General features: G+C 43.8%; 2 protein-coding genes across 2 annotated transcripts in view; both read right to left on the minus strand.

The window, feature by feature from the left end:
- gad2 (glutamate decarboxylase 2) overlaps positions 1–4,095 on the minus strand; it is a 15,481-nt gene extending 11,386 nt beyond the window's left edge. Inside the window, exons 1-5 of the mRNA XM_023431483.2 lie at positions 3,370–4,095; positions 2,984–3,046; positions 2,609–2,752; positions 1,745–1,978; positions 167–257 (exon numbers count right to left, since the gene is read on the minus strand). Coding sequence (XP_023287251.1) covers positions 167–257; positions 1,745–1,978; positions 2,609–2,752; positions 2,984–3,046; positions 3,370–3,445 — 608 coding nt within the window. The 5' untranslated portion in view covers positions 3,446–4,095. The remainder of the gene's footprint in view (positions 1–166; positions 258–1,744; positions 1,979–2,608; positions 2,753–2,983; positions 3,047–3,369) is intronic.
- Positions 4,096–5,359: 1,264 nt separating this feature from the next.
- myo3a (myosin IIIA) overlaps positions 5,360–20,919 on the minus strand; it is a 44,656-nt gene continuing 29,096 nt past the window's right edge. The window contains exons 20-37 of the mRNA XM_087169940.1: positions 19,600–19,753; positions 19,155–19,243; positions 18,910–19,039; positions 18,448–18,530; positions 18,155–18,196; positions 17,090–17,170; positions 16,696–16,776; positions 16,403–16,608; positions 16,197–16,308; positions 15,745–15,907; positions 15,574–15,660; positions 15,373–15,496; positions 14,005–15,283; positions 13,774–13,918; positions 11,008–11,099; positions 10,217–10,257; positions 7,098–7,418; positions 5,360–6,063 (exon numbers count right to left, since the gene is read on the minus strand). Coding sequence (XP_087026066.1) covers positions 5,940–6,063; positions 7,098–7,418; positions 10,217–10,257; positions 11,008–11,099; positions 13,774–13,918; positions 14,005–15,283; positions 15,373–15,496; positions 15,574–15,660; positions 15,745–15,907; positions 16,197–16,308; positions 16,403–16,608; positions 16,696–16,776; positions 17,090–17,170; positions 18,155–18,196; positions 18,448–18,530; positions 18,910–19,039; positions 19,155–19,243; positions 19,600–19,753 — 3,354 coding nt within the window. The 3' untranslated portion in view covers positions 5,360–5,939. The remainder of the gene's footprint in view (positions 6,064–7,097; positions 7,419–10,216; positions 10,258–11,007; positions 11,100–13,773; positions 13,919–14,004; positions 15,284–15,372; positions 15,497–15,573; positions 15,661–15,744; positions 15,908–16,196; positions 16,309–16,402; positions 16,609–16,695; positions 16,777–17,089; positions 17,171–18,154; positions 18,197–18,447; positions 18,531–18,909; positions 19,040–19,154; positions 19,244–19,599; positions 19,754–20,919) is intronic.

The raw sequence follows: 20,919 nt of genomic DNA on the forward strand, positions 1-20,919 counted from the left end.
CTTTCATTTCACCCTTTTCATTTGCCATGATTGAGTGGAAAGAAAAAAAAAAAACAGGCTGCTATCAGCCGGCGCAGACACAGAGCAGAGAGCAGGCGGACGGACCGGAAATGGAATTCATTGTCATGATCATTTAAAATCACGACGAAGCAGGCAGCACACTTACATGTTGGTGTTGGCGGTGGACGTTAGCCAATCGGCTGCCAGGCCAACCATGTCTAATCCTGTAGAGAGCTGATTGAAGTACCTGGGGTGGGCTGAATGACAAGGAGTAAAAAAAAAAAAATAATAAGAGTGTGAAATGTGGGAGTTTTTATTAATTTATTTTTTATCTTGGTTTCAGGAAAAATTGAAAAAGTGCTTTTTGTGCGTTTGTGCAAAAAGAAACTGTCATCATGGAAACACTTTAATTGGAGGAGAGAAATGCAGCTGCAGTGACGTTTTTAAATCGTTTTGAGAAATGATGAGAAGATTTGCTGTGACGAAAAGAAACTGTCATCATGGAAACACTTTAATTGGAGGAGAGAAATGCAGCTGCAGTGACGTTTTTAAATCGTTTTGAGAAATGATGAGAAGATTTGCTGTGACGTGGTTTAATGGAGGAATTTACGAATAACACAGCTTCTGAAATGAATTCAATATGGACTCTTTTTTAAAAATAGGTGACGTCAAAGTCTGATTCATGATGGCTGCCTATCTGAATTTCTCATGTATTTTACGTCATAGAGAATATGCAACATAACATTTCTCTCTAACCCCTTAAATTCAACATTTAGGAGCAGTATATAAACATAAATCCTGTGGCTGCTGCATAAACATGATAATATAGTAAAACACACGTAATAATATTGAATATGTTTTCATAGGAGAAGTTATAAATTCTGCACAATAATAAATCTGCCAACAACTACACTATAATGTGGTTATTGTTTATAAACTGCTTATAAATTATGAATTAGTGCGTAAAACGTTTCTAAAAAGATGAATATATGTTTGTTTGTTGTTTGTTTGTTGTTTGGTCTTTTTTGGGGGGGGGGGGGTCTTTGCTGTGCTGTGGCTGTAAATCTCCTCCTGCCTGTGTCAGTCAGCAGAGAATAATGGACCCATGAAGGCAGGTTATTAGCCTATTATCTCCCACTTGGTGAACCAGATTTACTGCGTCACTGCGTTTATTGGTCTGATGGTCAGGAGGAGGAAAACAAGGACAACTTCCAGCCTGATTTTTTCTTTTTTACATAGGCATCATTTATCATTTTTTACCCCCCCCTTTTTTTTTTTCTTTCTTTTTTTAAAAGCAGATTATTTTCTCTTAGTTTCTTTGTTTTATTCTGTCTTCACTATGTGCAGTTTTGGAGGATATCCTTCTACAGAAAAGTCATTTGAAAACCTTTTTTGATTTGCCAATTCAAACTTCAGTGCATGTTATTATTAATTATTATTTTTATTATCATTATTATGTCATTAGTCTAGGTGTTGCAACATCTCTGTGTTATTACCATTTACATTCTTTTACATATTCAATATAATGATATTTGAAGCTTCTAGTTAGACATATAGAGCAGGCCTGAGTCTAGGCCTCGTGCACCTACAAGATGCAGCTTTTAAAAAAAAAAAAAAAAAGGGGGGGGGTATTTTTATATCTATGTGTTAAAGTAGAAAATATTTAAGTGGATTTTGCGCGTTTAAAATAAGCAGGCCATATATATAAAAGTAGCTTCTATCAGAAACTGAGAGCCAGGCCTACCTGTCTTGATGGCGTATTTCAGGGTCGCGCGACAGCTGATCAAGATATCATCCAGAGTCGCGGGCTCCTCCTGCAGCTCCCAGTTGTTCATCTGCAGCAGCTCGTTTGGATAGTGAAAATCAATCACTTTGGTATCCCGGTCGAAAGACTCCACGATGTAGGCCAGTAAAATATCCACCACTTCCTGCAGGAAGGTCATTGTTTTGGTGTCACCGTCCATGGCAGGTAACAGGTCTGAGAAAAAAAACAAATTAAAAAGAAAAATAAATAAATAAAGATTGATGTTTCTGGACTTGGACTCGTGCATCAGTGGGAATAAAAAAAAAAGCTGTTTTCATGCATCATTAAAATGCAGATTTGTAGGCCACGAGACGAGTTTAGCTGTGAAATGATCCCACAGGCCTACACATGTAGAATTACACCAAAACACGAGTGTTTTTTATTATTTTAACAGCTCAGGTGATTTTTTTTTCCCTCTGCGAAGCTCAACAGATCAAATTTTGTTGAAGGTGACCCCTCCGAAATACTCCAAAATATTCCTCATAAAATCACTCAATCTGATCAATCCAGATGTGTAGATCACAGATAATTATCCCATCCGTGCACACACGTGTTCTGTGGGCTGTTTTATATTTCATTTCTCATATTGAACATGTATTTCAATGCAGGTGGGAACGAATAAAGAAAGAAAAATCGCGTTTAAATCAACGTTAGAAAGAAAAAAATAAAGATTTGCAAAATGCTTCTGCTGCTAATTTTCATTTATTTAAAAACAATGACTTATTTGTGTGTATATGTGTCTTTTTTTTCTTTTTTATTACACTGAATAAATGAAGCCCGTCCATGTGTGTCTGGTGTTTGTACCTGTTGAATAGAGGTCGGAGAAGGCGACGCCAGCTTTGGTGCAGTTGCAGGATTTGTTGCAGCCGCAGTTGGAGGCAGTCGTCTGCGGCGGCTGCTTGGCGGCCGACTCGCCGGGTTTCTCCACCTCCCCGACATTGAGCAGCGCTTTGGAAAACCACAAAACAGCATTGAGATATTTTTTTTTTTTCCTCTCTGTTTATTACTATGATTGTTATTACTCTACCGTCGAGGCCAGGTTCAATAAATATAGCCTATAATGATGGGGATAAAAAGGAGCGTCGCCCAAATAGCCCTCCATCCATCTATCAACGCTCGCCGTCCCCCCTTCCCCTCCCCTCCCCTCCGCAGCCTCACTCCCTGTGTGAACCAACATACCACATAATTTCGATCCAATTCCTCCGGATAATTTCTGGGCCGCCGCTTGGCACCAAGCCCTGGCTGGAAGAGAGAGAGAGAGAGACAGAGACAGAGAGAGAGAGAGAGAGAGAGAGAGAGAGAGAGGGGGGGGAAATGGGGGAGGATGATGAGGGTTCAGTCCCAACTTTAAGATGGAAAAAACATGCAACTTGGAATCAAAAACAACCCTGTGAGTGTGACTGTAAATACAGCAGGCCTGCTTGGTTGATTCGGTGGCATCATGTTAACACCAAACAAAAAACAAAAAACAAGGCACGCGGGCTTTGCAGACAATGCGCGGGGAAATACAGCGCTGCGCCCGCTTCCATGAAGACAAAAAAATAAATAAAAATAAAGCCACTCACGCGTACTGGGGCTTTGACTCCCGGTATTGGCCCCAGTATTATCTCCGCCAAGAGACCAAAAACCGTGTGATGCCATTGTTGCCGGTAGTTAGGAGCTGCACGAGACACGGAGACCGACAGAGCCCATCCACACGCGGCGACAGGGAGCCGTTCAAAGCTGATGTGGTGCTGAATCTGACCAGGCTGCTTAAAATCCCGCCGTGCATCCGACACAGCGCTTTATGCAGCTGGAGAGAGCCCCTAAAAATAAAACGGCTCGTGGATATGAAGAAGGAAAAAACAATTTAAGAAATAATTTTTTTTTTTTTTTTTAAAAGGTGTCCTGTTGGTGTGAGCGTGTGCAGGCGTCCACAGGTGCACGAAGCATGAAGCGGCGTCTTCCAAAGAGAAATCCGCAAACGCGCTCCACTTCACCGGCGCACTCCTGTCAGCGCGTCCACGCAGAGCGCATGCAGCCGCTCTCCGCACTTCATAGAAAGAAAAAAGAAAAAAAAAACAGATTGTAAGATAGTCTGAGCAAGTTCAGGGCGGGAAAAGAAATATACAGTTTACATTATAAAAAAAGAACAAGAAGCGCAAAAACCAGGAAGAGGTTGTTTTTTTGTTTTTTGTTTTAGCTGCTGGTGAATATGCAGCGCGCGGGCTCAGCCATGCCTAATTGCATGTAACCTAAATTTCACGTCACTGTAGAAATCCTGTCGTGATTCACTTCAGGTCATGACGAACTGCGTTGCGTCGTACGTCGTGACTCCATATACATAGGCTTCAAACATCCCCTAACATTTTGCCCCCCCCCCTCCAACCCAACCCATCCACCCCCACCCCCTGCATGCGCGCTGCTGCTGCTGCTTCTGCTGCTGCTGAACTTCACTGCCTCCATGCAGACAGTGAATGCCAACCAATTCATCTGCCCGGCAAATCGCAGACCTATTTCTTGGAGACCGGCTGCTCTAATTGCCCGCCTCCGGTGGAGGAAGCAGCGGGGCGGCGAGGAGGAGAGAGCTCGCGCACGGGTCTCTTCTCGTCGGTGCTGAGGCGCGTTTCTCTAAAACTATTTTATAGTAGTTTTGAGTTTTACTTACTGTGGTGTTTTGTTCTTACTTAACATTTCATCCATTAATAAAACGAACATACTCCTTAAATCTGCTTTTTTGTTGTTGTTGTTGTTGTTGAATGGACCCTGGTTTGTAGACTTTGGATATTTTGGATATATCATAACCTATTTCCTCACATTATATATCACATTAAAATCCACCAGTCACCTTCTGCAAATTTTCTTTTTATTTATTTATTTATTTAGTCGTTTATTCAAGAATGAGAGCAAATGCAGCCTCTAGGCATGAAAACTACACTGAGCCACATCTGTTATGATTCATGGAGGAAATCACCACCAACCATGTCATGCCAAAAATAGTGATTAAAATAACCAGGACCCCTTTTGGCAAAACCTTAATATTTGTATATGGAGTTACAGTATGTGTTGTTCTCTTTAATGGGTTCAGCCTTTGGTGTAGTTTTGGATTTTCCCTTTATATATTAATATTTTTCTCTAAAGATCTAAAGTAAAAAAAAAAAATATATATTAAATATCATATATATATATATTATCCACCTACTGGATGATGGGAAAACTGGAGCATATCCCTGCTGCTCTCTTGTTTTTTTGAGTCAGGATTTATGCGGTTGTGCGTGTGGTTTTTGGGCCAGTGTGTGCAGTCAGCCCAACACTCCCTGTGGGGGGTTTCCTCTTCTAAAATGCCACTTAAAGGTCAGAGGTTGAATCCCAAAGAAAAAGAGGATGACACGAAGAGGAATTTACTAGTGTGGTTTTGATAAACATGACACAGCTGATTCTGTTTGCCCCTGCTGATATCTTGAACGTTATTTTTACTCAACAAAATTGAAATATTTACAGTTTAAAAAAAAAGAAAAAGCAAAAGAATATGAGTTAAGGAGGAGGGATCTCGTGTTGCACGGAGGCAACATCAGAGGGAATTTGATGATGTTTTATTTTGAAATGAACAAAACCAGGTGATCACAGCAGAGAAAACAATGTACAATTTCTTACAACATGACAACACTGAGGCCGATTTCCCAAAGATGCGCTCATCAGAACGGACTGAAAACGCAAAGTGGTCAAGTGTGAGCGCAGGACCTGCATATTTACATGATCTATATTCATTATAAAATCACATCTGGTGTTTAAAATGGATATGTTCAACCTCACACACACAATAGCCAAAAAGGAAAGGAAGTTGATACAGTGAAATAAGCAAAAAATAGCAACGTCTAGTTTACAAATTACATAAATAAAACTTTAATTTACAGCAAGTTTAAAGGGGCGGAGCATTTTATTATTTACACGTGCCGTCATCCTGTCTATGCTGCATTAAATCAGTGCAGTCGGTGCCTTTTATTTCCCCCTAACTAAACAGTTTCACAAGGTTTTAAAAAGAAGCTGTGACGAATCATGAATCAACGATATTTGATGATCCACTGTCAACATGGCGTGTGTGTGTGTGTGTGTGTGTGTGTGATGCTTGAAAAAAAGGTGAAGTTCAGTCCAGTGTTCAGTACTGTTTGATGAGCCTTCGTCTCTGCGAGGTCTTCCTCAGCAGGTGTCTGAAGTCGTACGGGTTCTCCTCAGCCCGTCTATCGGTGGAGGGCATTCTGGGAACGGAGCGCATGTCGACACTACAGGGGAGAGAGAGAGAGAGAGAGAGAACAGTGAAATTCAGCAGAAAGAAAGTTTTAAAAAGAAGTAGAACGGGGAAGAGACTGAGGAAGGAGATGAAAAGATTCATGTTCAGGAGAAAGATTTCATATTGTTTATCATCTTCTGGGGTCATTCATCATGTGCGTGGGCCTGTCTGAGGCACTGGCCAGACACAGAGAGAAAACAGATGAAATTCAGACTTGGATTTGTTACTCTCTTCTTTCTTTTGACCGAGTGGAAAGTGAAATGTAAGTGTGGCCCTTTTTCTTGTGGAGCAGAAAGCTAATCTTTCAATGACGAAATGCAGATCCTCACAGGTTCATGATTACCATTCTCAAGTACAGTTGATAACCAGCTCAATTAATTACCAATAACGCACCACGAATGTGTTTCACTTACAGTCTTTAATTTGATGAATCTTCAACAATTTTCTTCTTAATAATCAACTTAACAGCAGGTGAAAATCTTGTCTTTGTTGCCCCCTAGTGGTTGAACTTCTCACCTCGCTGCAGTGATGTAGCAGTGTACCCCACGGTGCGTCAGTGCACTGTGACATCACTGATGGGTGTGGTTAGTTCCTCTTCTAGATTATTTCCACCTAAACTTTAGTTTCACTATTGACCAGTTTCACAAAAATAGAACCTTGAATAGTCGATGCTCCATTTTATGTGAAACTAGAATCACCTCCTTGTTATTGTCTGCCTCCGCCACTCAGACTAGTTCCAGGTTACATCCCTGTTTATCCAGAATCATGTCAAAATATTAACAATTTGTGTGAAATTTTGTCATAATTGCTGTGAAGTCTTGAGTTTTTGGCTAAAAAAGAACCCATTCAGTTCGTCCTTGAGTCTGAGTGAATGTTTGTGTTCTGTCTAGGCGTTACTGAGATATCATGTCCACGAGAATGGGACAGACAACCGGAACACAAATATGCCTCTGGCTGTCGCCGGCGGCGAGTCATAAAAATCGTTACATCATTGCTCTGACTGGACGATCCTGAGCGATGATGTACCTGTCGTCGGCGGGGGGTTTGGGACGCTCTGGATCCGTGACGGCCCTCTCTCTGGTCTGTCTACCGGCAGCAGCTGGTCTCTGGTCGCCAGACTGCCTCCGATCCATGGACCTTCTCCTGCCCATGGACCGCCTCCTGTCCGAGGACCGCCTCCTGTCCGAGGACCGCCTCCTGTCCGAGGACCGCCTCCTCTCCAAAGAGCCCCTCCTCTCGGGCATGCTCCTCTGTCGTGACGGCTCCTCTGTGGGCATGGAGGGTTCGGACATGCTGGTGGACAGGCCCCCGTAGTACTGGTCGTCTACGTCCAGCAGCTTCCCTGGACTGAAGCACAAACAGAGAGGATGGATGGATGGATGTCGGGGGTGGGGGGGCACATGTTCAATCTCTAACAACTTTTGTAAGAGTTCATCCACGGTCAGGCCTGTATCCAGCTGTGTGTTTGAAGTCCCTCGTGCTCTCTGCAGCAGGTAGCTTTTGTTTTTAATATTTACAGGTCTTGCAGCAGCAGCAGCTAGAAAACCCTCAACTTCCACCTCATAGTTTACAGCCAGTACATTTTCCCCAAGTGACAGAAATCTTTTTAGTTGATTTAACCTCCTCAAAAGGATGGATCGCACTGATATTGAAAACTATCATTTCATTAAGAGGATAAGGGCTCTTTTGGACTCATGTATTCATATCAATGTCGTGACAGGACTTAATTCTCAGACACTTCGTTTGTGCAGTTCCTCTACTTGACAATTAACGTACCAACAGTGTGGTGACACGTCCCGGAGGACAGGAAGAAAAGAGGATAAATGTCAAACCCTCAGTCTGCAAGCATCTGCCCACCAGACTGTATAAATCGTCCATCCGCTCCAGGGGAGCTGTTACGAAGCCGAACCTGCGCTCTGACCTCCATATGAAAAAGAGTGAGAAAAAAATAAATCATTTCCACGTGGAGATCAATGAGTCTCACACATTCTGACATGGTGAGAAATGCTATTGGAAATCAGAGTCTTTTACAAGTGCAGTGCTGCAGCGTCAGAGGCGTCAACGCCGTCCCGTAAACTGATGACCTCGCGGCAGCACTGGGATGAGTGTGAGGCCTGACCTGACCTCAGACACACACTCATCCCGCTGATGAATCATGATGAATGTGCCACTCTGAGCATTTCTCCTTGATTGTAATTATCGCCCCGTTCTCTGGGGCACCGGCTGAATTATGTCACTGACACAGTGATGACATTGGCTCGAATAACAGACTTTTTATCAGCTGTTTTATACACAGAGCTGGATCAATACCGGATCAGAGGTTACTTCTCAATCAGTGCAGCCACTGGCGACATTTGCAGCCACGGCTATAAGGTTGGCAAAGCCGGTCGGTCCATCACCTCTGGTCCGGACTGAAACCTCTTAACGATCAGATGGATCGCGTCTTAACTGTGGAACGAGCTCCTGCTCATTTAAATCAGGGCTTCAAACATCACTTCCTGCTGCAGCTCGCCGATAAATCACATACGTGACATCTTTTTAATCTTGTTCATTTCTTTGTTGTTATTATCTTTTATCATGATGGTGCTATATAAATAAAACACAATGGTTTCCAGAGGATGAATCCGACTGGCTTTGACTCTTCCTCTAGTGTCAGATATTAACGTCCTTGTAGAGAATTTAATTATAATGAGTAACAGTAAGAAGTCCTATTGCTAAAAGAGTAAACTATGATGATTAGAATGTAAAATGGATGATACATCGAGGGCAATTCGGGGTTCAGGACACTTCGATATGTGGACTGGAGGGAGCCGGGAATTAAACCCCCGACCTTCTGATTAGTGGACGACCCGCTCTATCTGCTGGGCCACAGCTGTTGTGGACCGTACTGTAGTATGTCATATATATTCGGGACACAGCTTTAGTCTTGTTTCTGTATTTTTCATTTTTGTAATCTGCTGTCGTCCATTATTTCTCCCCCCGTCTGTTTAACGGCCGGTTCAGTCACCCAGGGAACCCGGTTCAGCCCCGACTCAGTGGCTGAAACAGGGTCGGTTCTGCAGGCGGGTTCCCCCCCGGTTCACTGCCCGTGCTAACTACCCATTTCTTCCCCTGTTTATTTCCATCCAACTGCTGTAGCTGCCACTGGAAACATAAAAGAGCATCGCTTCCTTTCGTCAGAACGACTTTAACTCGCTGCGCTTTGAATGGCAAATATAAACGGCTTCATGAGCTGAATCACTACTGTAACAAAACAGACGTGTAATGATCATCACTTCTGATACCGCCACTAAAATTTTCGATATCTGTGGCACAGGCAAACCGCTGTTTCCCCCCCTGTTTCTCCTTCTGTATGTCTTCACTCCCATTTACTGTCATTACCTCTGTCTTCTCTGTGGTTCTCGCTCCTTTTACCACCCGCGATTCCCCCATCTCCCGTCCTCCTCCTCCGCTGTCAGCTTCAGCCACAGATGCTATCTTTCCCGCTGACCTTCTCATCCTTAATGATGCATGTAAACTGCTCCTGTCCATCGCTGGCCTTATTTATCTGCTAACAAATTATTACCCTTGATGTTTGGAGCAGTGTTGGACTGTGTGTGTGTGTCAAGGTGTGTGTGTGTGTGTGTGTGTGTGTGTCTCCTCAGACTGCTGTGATGAAGTACCCTGGCCCCTGGTTGTTCAGCCAACCCTATCGGTCTATCTTCACCCCCTCACTCTGGGCGGGATTCTCACCTTGTGGCCTATACGGCTCATACATATGCATGAATACAACACATCCACACACACTTTCAAGTCACTTTTTTCTTCTTTAAAGGATCTGAGCTGCAGGTAAATTTAGCAATATGTGCGAAACATCGTTTTAAAACTGTGTAAATCATACAATCCCTCACAGAACACCACCATACAAAGCATTAAATTTCATTGGGCATATTCAGCGAATGTATCCGAGGTGAAAGATGAGGCTAATTAATTTCGCAGAGGATGTGTGTAATGCTGCACGTTGTTAAGTTTGCACCCCCGACATTGTCCTTATGTTGGCACCGTCCTGCAGTCATTACTCTGGAGCGGCAGGCAGCGGGCCAGCCCCGTTAAAAAAGTCGTGACAGGTTGTTAAAATTAGGTTGGAATAAGGAGCGGAGACTTACCCCTCTTTCCTGGGCTTGCGTTTGTCGTCCTGGACGGAGCGCTGAGTGCACAGACACGGGGGGAGAGGTTACTACAGGTCAAACAAACACTATACCAATCAATCTCTGTGTTCAGGTGAAGAACAAAAGGTGGTTTTAGAAAAGAGGTTCCCCCTTGTAACCCCCATGTTGGGAACCACCGTTTAAAAAGATGCTAAAATCTTAAATATCATTACCTTTTAAATATTTTAAATCAATTTCTCTCCAATAGATGTGATCAATTTGATAAGAAAGGAATCAAGTTCTTTTCGATCACGTTTTTCAAACTACTTTAAGTTCTTTTGGCGTCGCACAATTATTGCTTTTCTAAAAAGTTTGCCAGGGCTCATTATTCATTGATTAAATTATTGATTAGATACGTCACAATATATGCCTTGGTCATCTAAACAGAAATGGCGGCAGCATTATAAACAAACCTCGAGAGCTGCGAAGAGAGCTACTGTTCGCTGAAATTATGGGACATTTCAAGTAATCACATTTGGAGAACAATGAATAAAAAGAAACTGCCTTTAGAAAATTACTTGTCAAAAATAATGAAGGAACTCCAGAGAACACTTTTCCAGACTACTTTATTTCTTGCTTTTGAACCATACTGTACTGTACTGTACGCAGTAAAGTGGACTACAGGAAGAGAGAGAAATTGCCAATCAATAGTGCATTGTGAAAGCCAATAGGTGGGCGGAGGGGGGGAGGGGAGAGGGGGGGCAGTTACAGTGTCACAAGTATCTGAAATCATTCACCATCTCACTCACATGAATCAGGGTGTAATAGGTGGAGTCCTCTGGCGTGTTCAGGGTCTTCGGCTGCTGGGTCCTGCGGGGGGTCCTCGACAATCTCTTGTCAGCTGAAAAGCAACGGCGACGGTTGAAAACACCGGACAGCTTCAACTTGCATTGTCTTATTTCCTACATTTCCCAGAATGCCTTTCGAGAGGTGTGAAAATGCATGTCAATTAAAGGTGGACATCTGTATGAAGATTTAGCAGATATGTGATATTATTGCAGGGGGGTTCATGATATATTGTTGTATTGTCTAATTCAGATGTTTGTTTGAACTAATAATACTAATAATAGTATTATAATAATAATAACTAAAAATAATACTACGTTTTATTACCCAAGTAAGGGACATTTTTAGGAAGTTGCGACACATAGTCGGCGCCTTTTAACCCTTTGGCCGTCAGGATGCACAAGGGCTGATTTTTCCTAAATTTTCATGACATGTTTTGTCCCTTTTCAGCTTTGAGATGAAACAAACAAGTCGTCGTCTTCTTAGTTCAAAATTACTTTCTGTTTGGTTCAAACCCTCCGTCCATCGCGCCTCATGCTCTAAGTGAGGGTGGTGATGATGTCAGCAGAAACCTGAGCGCCTAAATAAGACGACGTGACGGTTGACACACCCGCATCCAACAGCAGGTCAGTGTTTTTCCATCTTGCTGAAGGAGCCAGCTTGTTGCGGTCATTTGTGCGGCTGCCCATCACGAGCAGATGGCGGGAGAGTCGGTGGAATCGATGCACACGGCCGAATGGATTACTAAAGCGACTGCTGAGCGTGATCCAACGCCACGCTACACTCTGACTTTGTTGTGCTTATTGAGCGACCCTCCATACGTACGGCAGCTTAACCCTGAGGCCTTTGGCTGATTTGAATTTTCCAACAGAGATTATGTGAAACAACCTTTGACACAAAGAGACCTATAACTATGTAATAGCCCATGTTCACCTATTGAACATAAAGCAGGAGGCGTGTGTTTGTGACCGGCTTGACTTCTTCTTTTCTTTTTTTTTTTTTTTTACATGCATGACGTCTTCCATTTGTCATGAGCTGATATACTGCAATTATAAACATATTACAATGACCTTTGCTTGTTGCTCATTATTAATCAGCGTTCACGCCAGGGTGAAGAACACGTGGCGAAAACCATCCATCACGTGCAGAAGCTCTCAGGTAAAGGAGATGAAAAGTTTCTGATATCATTGAACGAGTGTTTCTAAAAGGTCATTCTGTGTTGCTCAAACAAAGTAAAGCCAATTTCACGCACCCTCTTTTTTTTTTTTTTTTTTTAATTCCTGCCACAATTGCCGGAAACGCTCGCTCACGGTAACGTGATTAACATTTGATGACCTTTCCCATGAAGAACATTGTGACTGGCGTTCCTCCGGTTTCATTGTCTGTGTCACAAATGATTCTTATGAAGTTTTATTACGTCAATTAAATTCATGAGGACGGCTTCGTCCTATCGATGGAGAAATGACCTAGTGGGGCTGAAAAGCATCACTTTACAGGGAGTTGCTGTAGCCCTCGGAAATAACACAGAAAATTCATTCTGCTTTGCTTCAGGCAACGTGCTGCGCTCAAAAACAGCCTGTAAAGGGCAAACATGTCTGTGTTTATTTGTGTGTGTGTTTGTGTGTAAAAATGTTCATACTTCATACATACACTTAATTTGTCATTAAAACAATATGAGGGGGAAATCCAAACAACGCTAGCTGTTTCCCCTCTGTTTTCAAGTCTTTATGCTAAGCTAAGCTAAGCTAAGCTAACCGCATGCTGGCTCAAGCTTCGTGTCTAAATCTGGGCAAGAAAGTGAATACGCCTATTTCGCAAAAACCTTGAACGATTGAACACCACATAACGTGTGTGTGTGTGTGTTAACTAGGTAGGATCATGTTCAGAGTAAATAAGCGATTAATAGTTTATAGTGCGACTAATTAAAAGATGAAATATCACAATAATTATCAGAATTCGACAAGATTCAAGAGACACTTTAACTCTACGCTCTAGATTCTGCAATAAAACTTAAGAAAAAATCCACAACAGATCAAATGGATTACAGAATAATCAGGATGCCGTCCAAGAAACTCATTGATCTTATTACATAATTACTTCATTATTTCATCAAGACACCCGAACCTGCGACGGCGGTGACATTTCAGCTGCCATCTCTGATTTCGCAGAGACAGTGAACTTTCAATTTGCACCCCCGCCACAAAAGCAATTACACCTATCACCTGCGCAGATGAAAATTTTTTTTTATATTTGATGACACATCAGGTAGAGACGGCGCTTCCTGTTTTGGCACTTGACTTTCCCAGGTTTCCTGACTTAATCAAGACGCACTCGAGAGAGAGAGAGAGAGAGAGAGAGAGAGAGAGAGAGAGAGAGAGAGAGAGAGAGAGAGAGAGAGAGAGAGACAGAGAGAGAGAGAGACAGAGAGAGAGAGAGAGAGAGAGAGAGAGAGAGAGAGAGAGAGAGAGAGAGAGAAGGACGCATTCCTTTCCCCAGATCCTGGATATTTACAATCAAAGTTTGAACGTTTCCCTTTCTTTCTTAGTGCGGCAGGAAATGAAACAAAAAAAACAAAAATACAGAACCAAAACTGCACATTAACCTCAGGTTCATCCGAGCCCACACTCTGCATTGCATGTATCACCTTTTTATCATCTGTTTTTTCCCCCCACACACACACACACACACACACACACACACAAACAGTGAGTCCGTCTCGCTTATCTTACTTGATTGTTGATTCTGGGAAGCGAAGCCATTCATTGCTTTCCCCCTCACAAACATGCCGTTGTTCGCCGGGTTTGATTGATGGGCCTGGATGATCTCATTCAGCTTGTGCTGCAAGGCGACGAAGTCCTGAGAAGTCTGCGCGATCTGTCGAAAGAGATTAAACAGAAATAATATACAAGCAGGAAAAAATTATAAGTTGGGGAGGTGACTGGGGAGTAAAGTGGCGTGACCTGTTTTGAGAAGCTCTCTAGTTGCTGAGCTTCATTCTGTGCCGTTTCCTTGTTGGCCTTCAGGTTCTTCCTGTCCTTGTACCCTCTGAAGTTACTCTGGATCTTCACTGCAGCCTGTTCCTCCTCCAGTCTTTCTTTCTCAGCGTCAGTCTCCTCTTTATGTTCAATCTCCACATCAGTAACATCCAGGACCTCCTCCTCTTCTTCTTCTTCTTCTTCCCGCTCCTCTTTACTTCCCCCCTCTGCATCGTTGGCGGCCTCTTCCGTCGCTTTCTTCTGAGCTTCCTTCTCTGCTTTCAGCTTCTTTCGGTCCCGGTGGCCCCTGAAGTTACTCTGAAGGACGGTAGCAGCTTTCTCCTCGTCCAGTCCGTCCACGTTCTCGGCAGATGCGTCCTGCTGAGACTCTGGCGCTGATTCTTCTGTGTGCATCACTTGCTCTTCCTCTTTTGGAGGTCCTGGTGTAACCTCCGTCTTCTTCTTTTTCTTCGGGATCTTTCCTTCCTCCTCCAGACGTTTGCGCTCCTTGTGGCCGCGGAAGTTACTCTGAAGCACCACCGCTGCTTTGGCCTCGTCTGCGTCCTCTGACTTGGCGTCGCTATGAGAAACTTCTTGGTCTTCACTGCAGATTTCCTCTGCCGGTGTCGGAGCTTCGGGAAGTTCTTCCTCCGTGGTCACCGCGGCTGCTTCTTCTTCTTCACCTGTCGAGCTTTTTCCTTTCTGCTTCTTCGCTGGGATTTTGCCTTCTTCTTGCAGCCTCTTCCTCTCTTTGTGACCTCTGAAATTACTCTGGATCACAGTGGCTGCCTTGGTTTCCTCCTCTAAGTTGACAGCCTCTTCCCCTGCAGCATTTTCCTGTCCATTTCCCCCCGTCTTGACCTCTTCCTGCTCCTCTTTTCCAGCATCTGCTGCTGGTGCGTCCGAAATCACCGCTTCGTCCGCCACTTCTGTATGTTCGTCATCTTCTGGCACCTGTGTGTGATCGCTGTCATCGTTTTCCTCTGCTTCATATGTACTTTCTTCATCCTCTTCATTCTCCTCTGTCTTTGCCTCTTCTTCTTCCTTACCCGTAGGCTCTTCCCCGCCTACTTCCTGTTCCTCCACTATGTTTGGTGGCAGCTCTAGCTCGGCCCCGGCCATCGTCTTTTTCCTCTCCTTGAACTTTTTCCTCTCTTTGAATCCCCTGTAGTTGCTCTGGAGAACCACGGCGGCTTTAGTTTCGTCCTCCTCGTCCTTTGCTTCTTTAAGGGCTTTCTCTGCTTTCTCTTTCTCTTTGGCTTCCCTAAAAAAGAAAATAGGTACATCTTTGTCAATCAAACAATTCAACATCTTTTTTTTTCCCAGGGGTTTATTGTTTGGATTTTCCCTCACCGTTTTCTTTTGAAGCTCTTCCTTTCCTTGTGGCCTCTGTAGCGAGCCTGAATCTTGGTCGCAGCCTTGTTCTTTTCGTCCACCAACTCCTTGTATTTCTTTTTCGCTAGGTAGCCCCTGCAAACTGAAGAGGGAGACAAGCAAAACATAAACCAGCAGAACTCACACCAAGCTCGGATCGTGTAGGACGACTGTTCTCACCGGCCTGAAACTTGGTGATGAAGGCCTCAAACTTCGCTTTGATTTTGTCTTCGGCGACCCTCTTCCGAGCTTTATGACCTCTGTAAGCTGGAGATTAAAGCGTGAATTAGCGCGGCCGCTTCGTGACTCATTCATATTCCGGGACGCTGACAGAGTGTGCGGATTACTAACCCGACTGCAGCACCAGAGCGCTCTGTTCCCGCTCTCTCAGTATCCGCCGGTAGCGTTTGGCTCCCAGCCAGCCGCGAACGCACGCCTGGAGCAGGATGATGCGTTGTGTTGCCTGCTGCACCATCAGGTTCAGGTGTTCAACGTGGTAGTACTTCAGGAAAACCTGACAGCCAAGACAAAACACTTTATTGATCCCAGCATCAATGAAGTCATCATTTCAGTGTGTTGCAGTCATGTTCTCCCCCTCCTAGCAACAGCATTATAATTCGCCTGTACAATCACGCCAAGCTGAAATGGGTTTTATCTTGGCCTCAGTGTCTCGTTTAAAGGAGCACTCCGCTGATTTCACACCACGCCTCCTGCTCATTATACCAGGCTGCTGCACAAGATACCGTGACGGGGAATACCAACTACCAACGCCACTTCAAACTGAACGAGCAAACGCTACTCACCTTAGTCTTCCCCATTGCCCAGTTCTCCAGCTTGGCTTTCTCCAGTATTGCAGCACACGTCTCTGGAGTCCCAGCCGGCTCCTCGTGAGCAGGGAACGCCAAGATGTAGTACCTGCAACAATCAGTGTCATCAGCTGGACACGTCACACACTGACTTTAATCAGCTGTTTCCTTCCTTTTTAAAATTGGAGTGAGAACCCGCTGACCTCTTTATGAAGTTGGCAAACAGGATGCGGTGAGAGTAACCCTGCCGCCTGATCTTGGCGGTCTCCAGAACGCCGGTGTAACGCAGCTGAACCAGAACCTTCTCCCGGTCGAACTTGCTGGCCTGGCGATCGTTGTTGGGTTTGATGCAGCGCACAAAGTGAGGCTGCCCCGCCACCATCTTGGACAGCAGGTCCATCAGAGAGTACTAGAGAGAGCACGAGAGCAGCGAGGGAATAAAGAAAACTGATGCACTGACACGTGAGCAATTTAAAAAAAGAGAATAAAGTCTTACTCTGAAGTAAGAGGCCACCGTCTGTGTTCTCATGTTGGTGGTTTCTCTCGGGTGGTAGGGCGTGTCTCCCTGTTCGCCCGGCTGCAAAAACATTAAACGTGTCAAAAACCAATATAATTCATACTGTACTACCTGGTTTCACTACTCTCTACACTACTAATGCTTTTATTTTACAACTTTATGGGATAAATGGGAGCATTTTGATAACAGTGCACATAGGCCAACAGAGTAGTTGAGGATAAGGGAGCAAAATAAAGACACTGTGTCAGCTGCAGCCCACCTGCAGATGATTTACATCTTTAAAAATCATAATGGAGGACATGTTTCCATTACAATTCTCAATGCACTTTCATCATGTTGTTTTGTTTTGTTTTTTTTTTAAATCACCAATCACCGTTTTCGTTTGTACTGTGTCATCGAGAGGCACATGAAGCGAGATTTTTTTTTCAGGCTTGAGCTTTAACTCCAGAGAAGGCTGCAAAAGAGATGCATAAAATAAAAATAAAAAAGTGCCAAATCAAGAGCACGGTCTGCATAAATACAACCTGTCTGAAGCTATAGTCGTACATTATTTCATAATCAAACACAAGTTATACGATTAAAAACTGCTAGAATTAATCAGGCGTTCACAGTATTTGCAACACAGACAAATACATCGACATGAACATCGTCAATTACACACACAAATGTATTAACCTGCTTCCGGCATATATTTGGTAACAATTTAACAAGCTCTAAATCTAATTCTCAGCACAAATACACTGGAGGGAGGGAGGGAGGGAGAGAGGAGGGAGGGGGGAGGCACCGTTACAGCAAGCCGTCAGCCTAAGACTGTTTGTAGCATTTAAAAAGCTCATTGTTGCTTCTTAAGAGCGAAAGCCTTTGATGAGCTTGTTTTATTTTCTATTTTTTTGTCTAACATATGCAGATGAATGGAAATAAGATTCAAGAACTCATCAAAAACAGTTCATTTGAATGTAGCTACTGCCGATTGCTTTTAGGGGAGCAAACCGCCTCGGGTTTTACATTCAGGCGCTCAAAATCGTGAACTTCCACAATGTAAACTAATTTACTGAAGAAAGGAGTGTAATCAAGTCACCAGGAGGAGTTTTTATTTATCTTTATTTATTTTTTATTTGGCCACCAGCAGCCGAAAGAGACTCACTCACTGATTACTGAATGTTTTTAATGCAAAAAATGGAAAGTTTGAAAACTTGGCATAAGGTCCTACGTCCAGAAGATGGAGATGCTGGTTATTCATTTAGCGTTTTACAAAGCAAGGTTGCACACACACACACACGAGCTCACGGACATGCACACACACTGTATGCATTAAGGGGAAAATAACAAGCATGAACTGAAACCGGTTCTAATAGAAACACAGGCCACAAGGAGTGAGTGAGGGTCGTACCGAATTTGGTAAAATACGACACAAACTACGTGGAAATGTGTTGATTACCTCACTGAAAGAAAAAGAACTGTATAAGGTTAGCACTCCCATCTTTTATGACAGAGATGCAAAGACAGAGAAAGCGATGAGGAGAGAAGAAGACAAAAAGAAAAGGGAAGAAAATAAGAAGCTATAATTACAGTTGGGTAAAACAAAAAGGCAGGAACAGGAGAAGCTGTATTGTAATTAAAGAGCAGCTCTTGGGTGTTGTAGTGACGGGGGGGGGGGGGGGGGGGGGGGGGTGACTTTTTCAGGGGAAGTTCTTGATGCAGGAGATATTACAGTGACAATACAGACAGTACCTTGGTGAAGTTGATGGTGCGTGTCGGGGTCCGCGGGCTGCGCAATGTGTTTATGCCTTTACCCTTGGTGTGGGCGAGGTTTCCTGTGGAAGAAACAAACAGGGGATGAGGCTCAGTCGTCTTTCCCTTTCCAACGCCAGTTACAGCCGATTAGGTCAGCGACGACAAAACCGGGCACGCCGTCACGTGACGCCGGCGCTTCACTTTAAAAAGAGCGATTATGTGATTATTGGCTTTGCGGTTGGATTTTGACGGAGCCCGCTCTGCCAAGAAGGAGATGCCAGGGCCGGCAAATGTCTGGCAGACAAAAGGGAGGAAAAGCCCTGCTAAGAGGAGGAGTTACAATCGCCTGTTGTTTCACTTCAGGTATGCATTACTGCTGATTAATTAAAAGGCTCAAACAACTTCCTTCTTTTTCCTTAAAAAGGTTAAACTTCATTTAAGAGCCGACATCCTCCGTACCGGTTTTGGTGAGCGGATGGGTGACTAGTTTCCGAACCAGCTCGTTCTCCGACGACCTCAGCAGCAGGACGATGTCGGCCGGGAGTGTGTCTCTGTTCTTTGCCAAGAAGCCTGCGGCGTTGTAAATCACCTTGGGAGTGAAAAATAAAAAATATATAAATGATATGAGTTATATATGAGAAGCCAACACGTGTTTAAACTGGCTTCAGTTTAAAATGAATGAATCATCATGAAATGTCGATTACCTTTCCGGCGTAGTGGTGAATCCCAAAGCCGAGGTCGACCCTCTTTGGTCTCCAGAAGCTTTTGGTCTTGAGATTATCATCAAATTTCTCTAAAATACCAAATTGTACATCATTTAATTATCGTCCCGACCGGAGAAGACATAATATTGTTTTTCTCTGCCAGACAAAAAAAAGGGATTAGAGTTGGTTTCATCCCTTCAGGTGTTGGAACACTTAAATTTCAGACAACCCACGAGGTTTGCTTCTCCTCCATCGTCCTTCTCAACAAACTTTGGTTGAGCAAAGTGAATAAAAACTCTCTTTTTGGTACTTTAGTACTTGTTTGCGATTGTTATTGAGAAAGACTTTGCACACTTGGGTCGATAATTCCTAGACAAATACAGGCTGTAGACGGTAAATCCACCCAAAAGCAGCTTTAGTTCCCGCTGCGGCTGAAATCACTGACCTACGAGGGTCTGGTCTGTGGCCTGCGGGAAGCGACTCTCCTCATCCAGCAGCGAAAGCATCCCCATGGGCTTCTGCAGGAAGAGATCCAGGAGGGGCCGGTTGTCCTCATACTCAATCATCCGAGCGTCCACCTCCTCGTTCAGGTACTCATCCTGCACAGAAAACGGCACACACCTTGAATATAATTGGCTTTTCTAAGACGCTAGATTTTCTTCCTGTTTTGCAAAAGTGACATCCTGGATGTGAGTTTTCTGTTTGATTGTGGTCTGAATACTGAATAAAGTTTAGTGGAAACATGATTTCATAATCTCTTCCTTCCCATCTCTGATTGTTTTTGTGTGTGGAAAAACATCTGTCACAAAATAATCGAACCTAAAGCAGAATATCATATCAGACCAGGTTGGATTGAATGTGCAGAGGTTATAAAAGAGGTTAAATAGTTTTTCTATCCAGGCTCTTTTCTGCTGCAGCATCAGACAGATTAATACTGGAAGCATCTGACAACACAAATTGCTCAAACTCATCCCTCCAGAATCCAGAGTTAAATCCAGAACTTGTTGCCCTGCTGTGTGTGTACTTACAAACTGCTCTTTTCCCTATTTGGATAAATCAGGTCCGGGGGTGGGGGTGAGGGGGTTGGGGTGCGAAGCGAGCGTAGCCCTGCACTTTATCTTGAGCTAACCTGATCACATCAGGTTGACTGACTCTCGGGGCTGCTAGCATGACTCAGCAATGTTGCCGGCGACTTCTACTCCGTGAAGAAAAAGGACAAAGTGGGAACAAACAACATCAAATCAGAGTGCCTGTTCTAGCATGAACGGCACGCTGTGAGGTAAATGAAGCACATCAGGGAGTCTGCGAGGATGGAGATAGATTGGGATAATATGTAACTGCATGTGTAAACATGTATGGAAACATAGTGGTGTGAGACTTTTGGACCCCATTGTAGATGAGGGAGTGAATCCATATGAATTAGTGATGCAACGATGCTGCCTTTAATTTATTTCACTCTGGATGTGACAAGGTAGGAGTGCTGTGCTTATTAATCTTCAAGCACAGTGCAGTTCCCTTATGCTCTGTGTATATCAGTATATATATATGTATATATATATATATATGTACATGGTGGCAGTATAGGACAAATGTATTTCTGGGCTTGGTGCCAACAATACCCAAGAGTGAGTTTAAGTCCAACGCTAACTGTCTTCAACTCTTAATTGACCCTCGTTTGGGATGATTTATAGCTCCTCTCCATGGGTGAGACCAAATCATTTAACATTAGCAAACTGTTCTGTGCCCACCCACCCCCACCTCCCCC

The sequence above is a fragment of the Seriola lalandi genome, unplaced genomic scaffold (genome assembly GCF_002814215.2).
Source record: "Seriola lalandi dorsalis isolate HSWRI2012SDOR001 ecotype SW California unplaced genomic scaffold, Sedor1 jcf7180002054923, whole genome shotgun sequence".
In the NCBI taxonomy this organism is placed as follows: domain Eukaryota; kingdom Metazoa; phylum Chordata; class Actinopteri; order Carangiformes; family Carangidae; genus Seriola; species Seriola lalandi.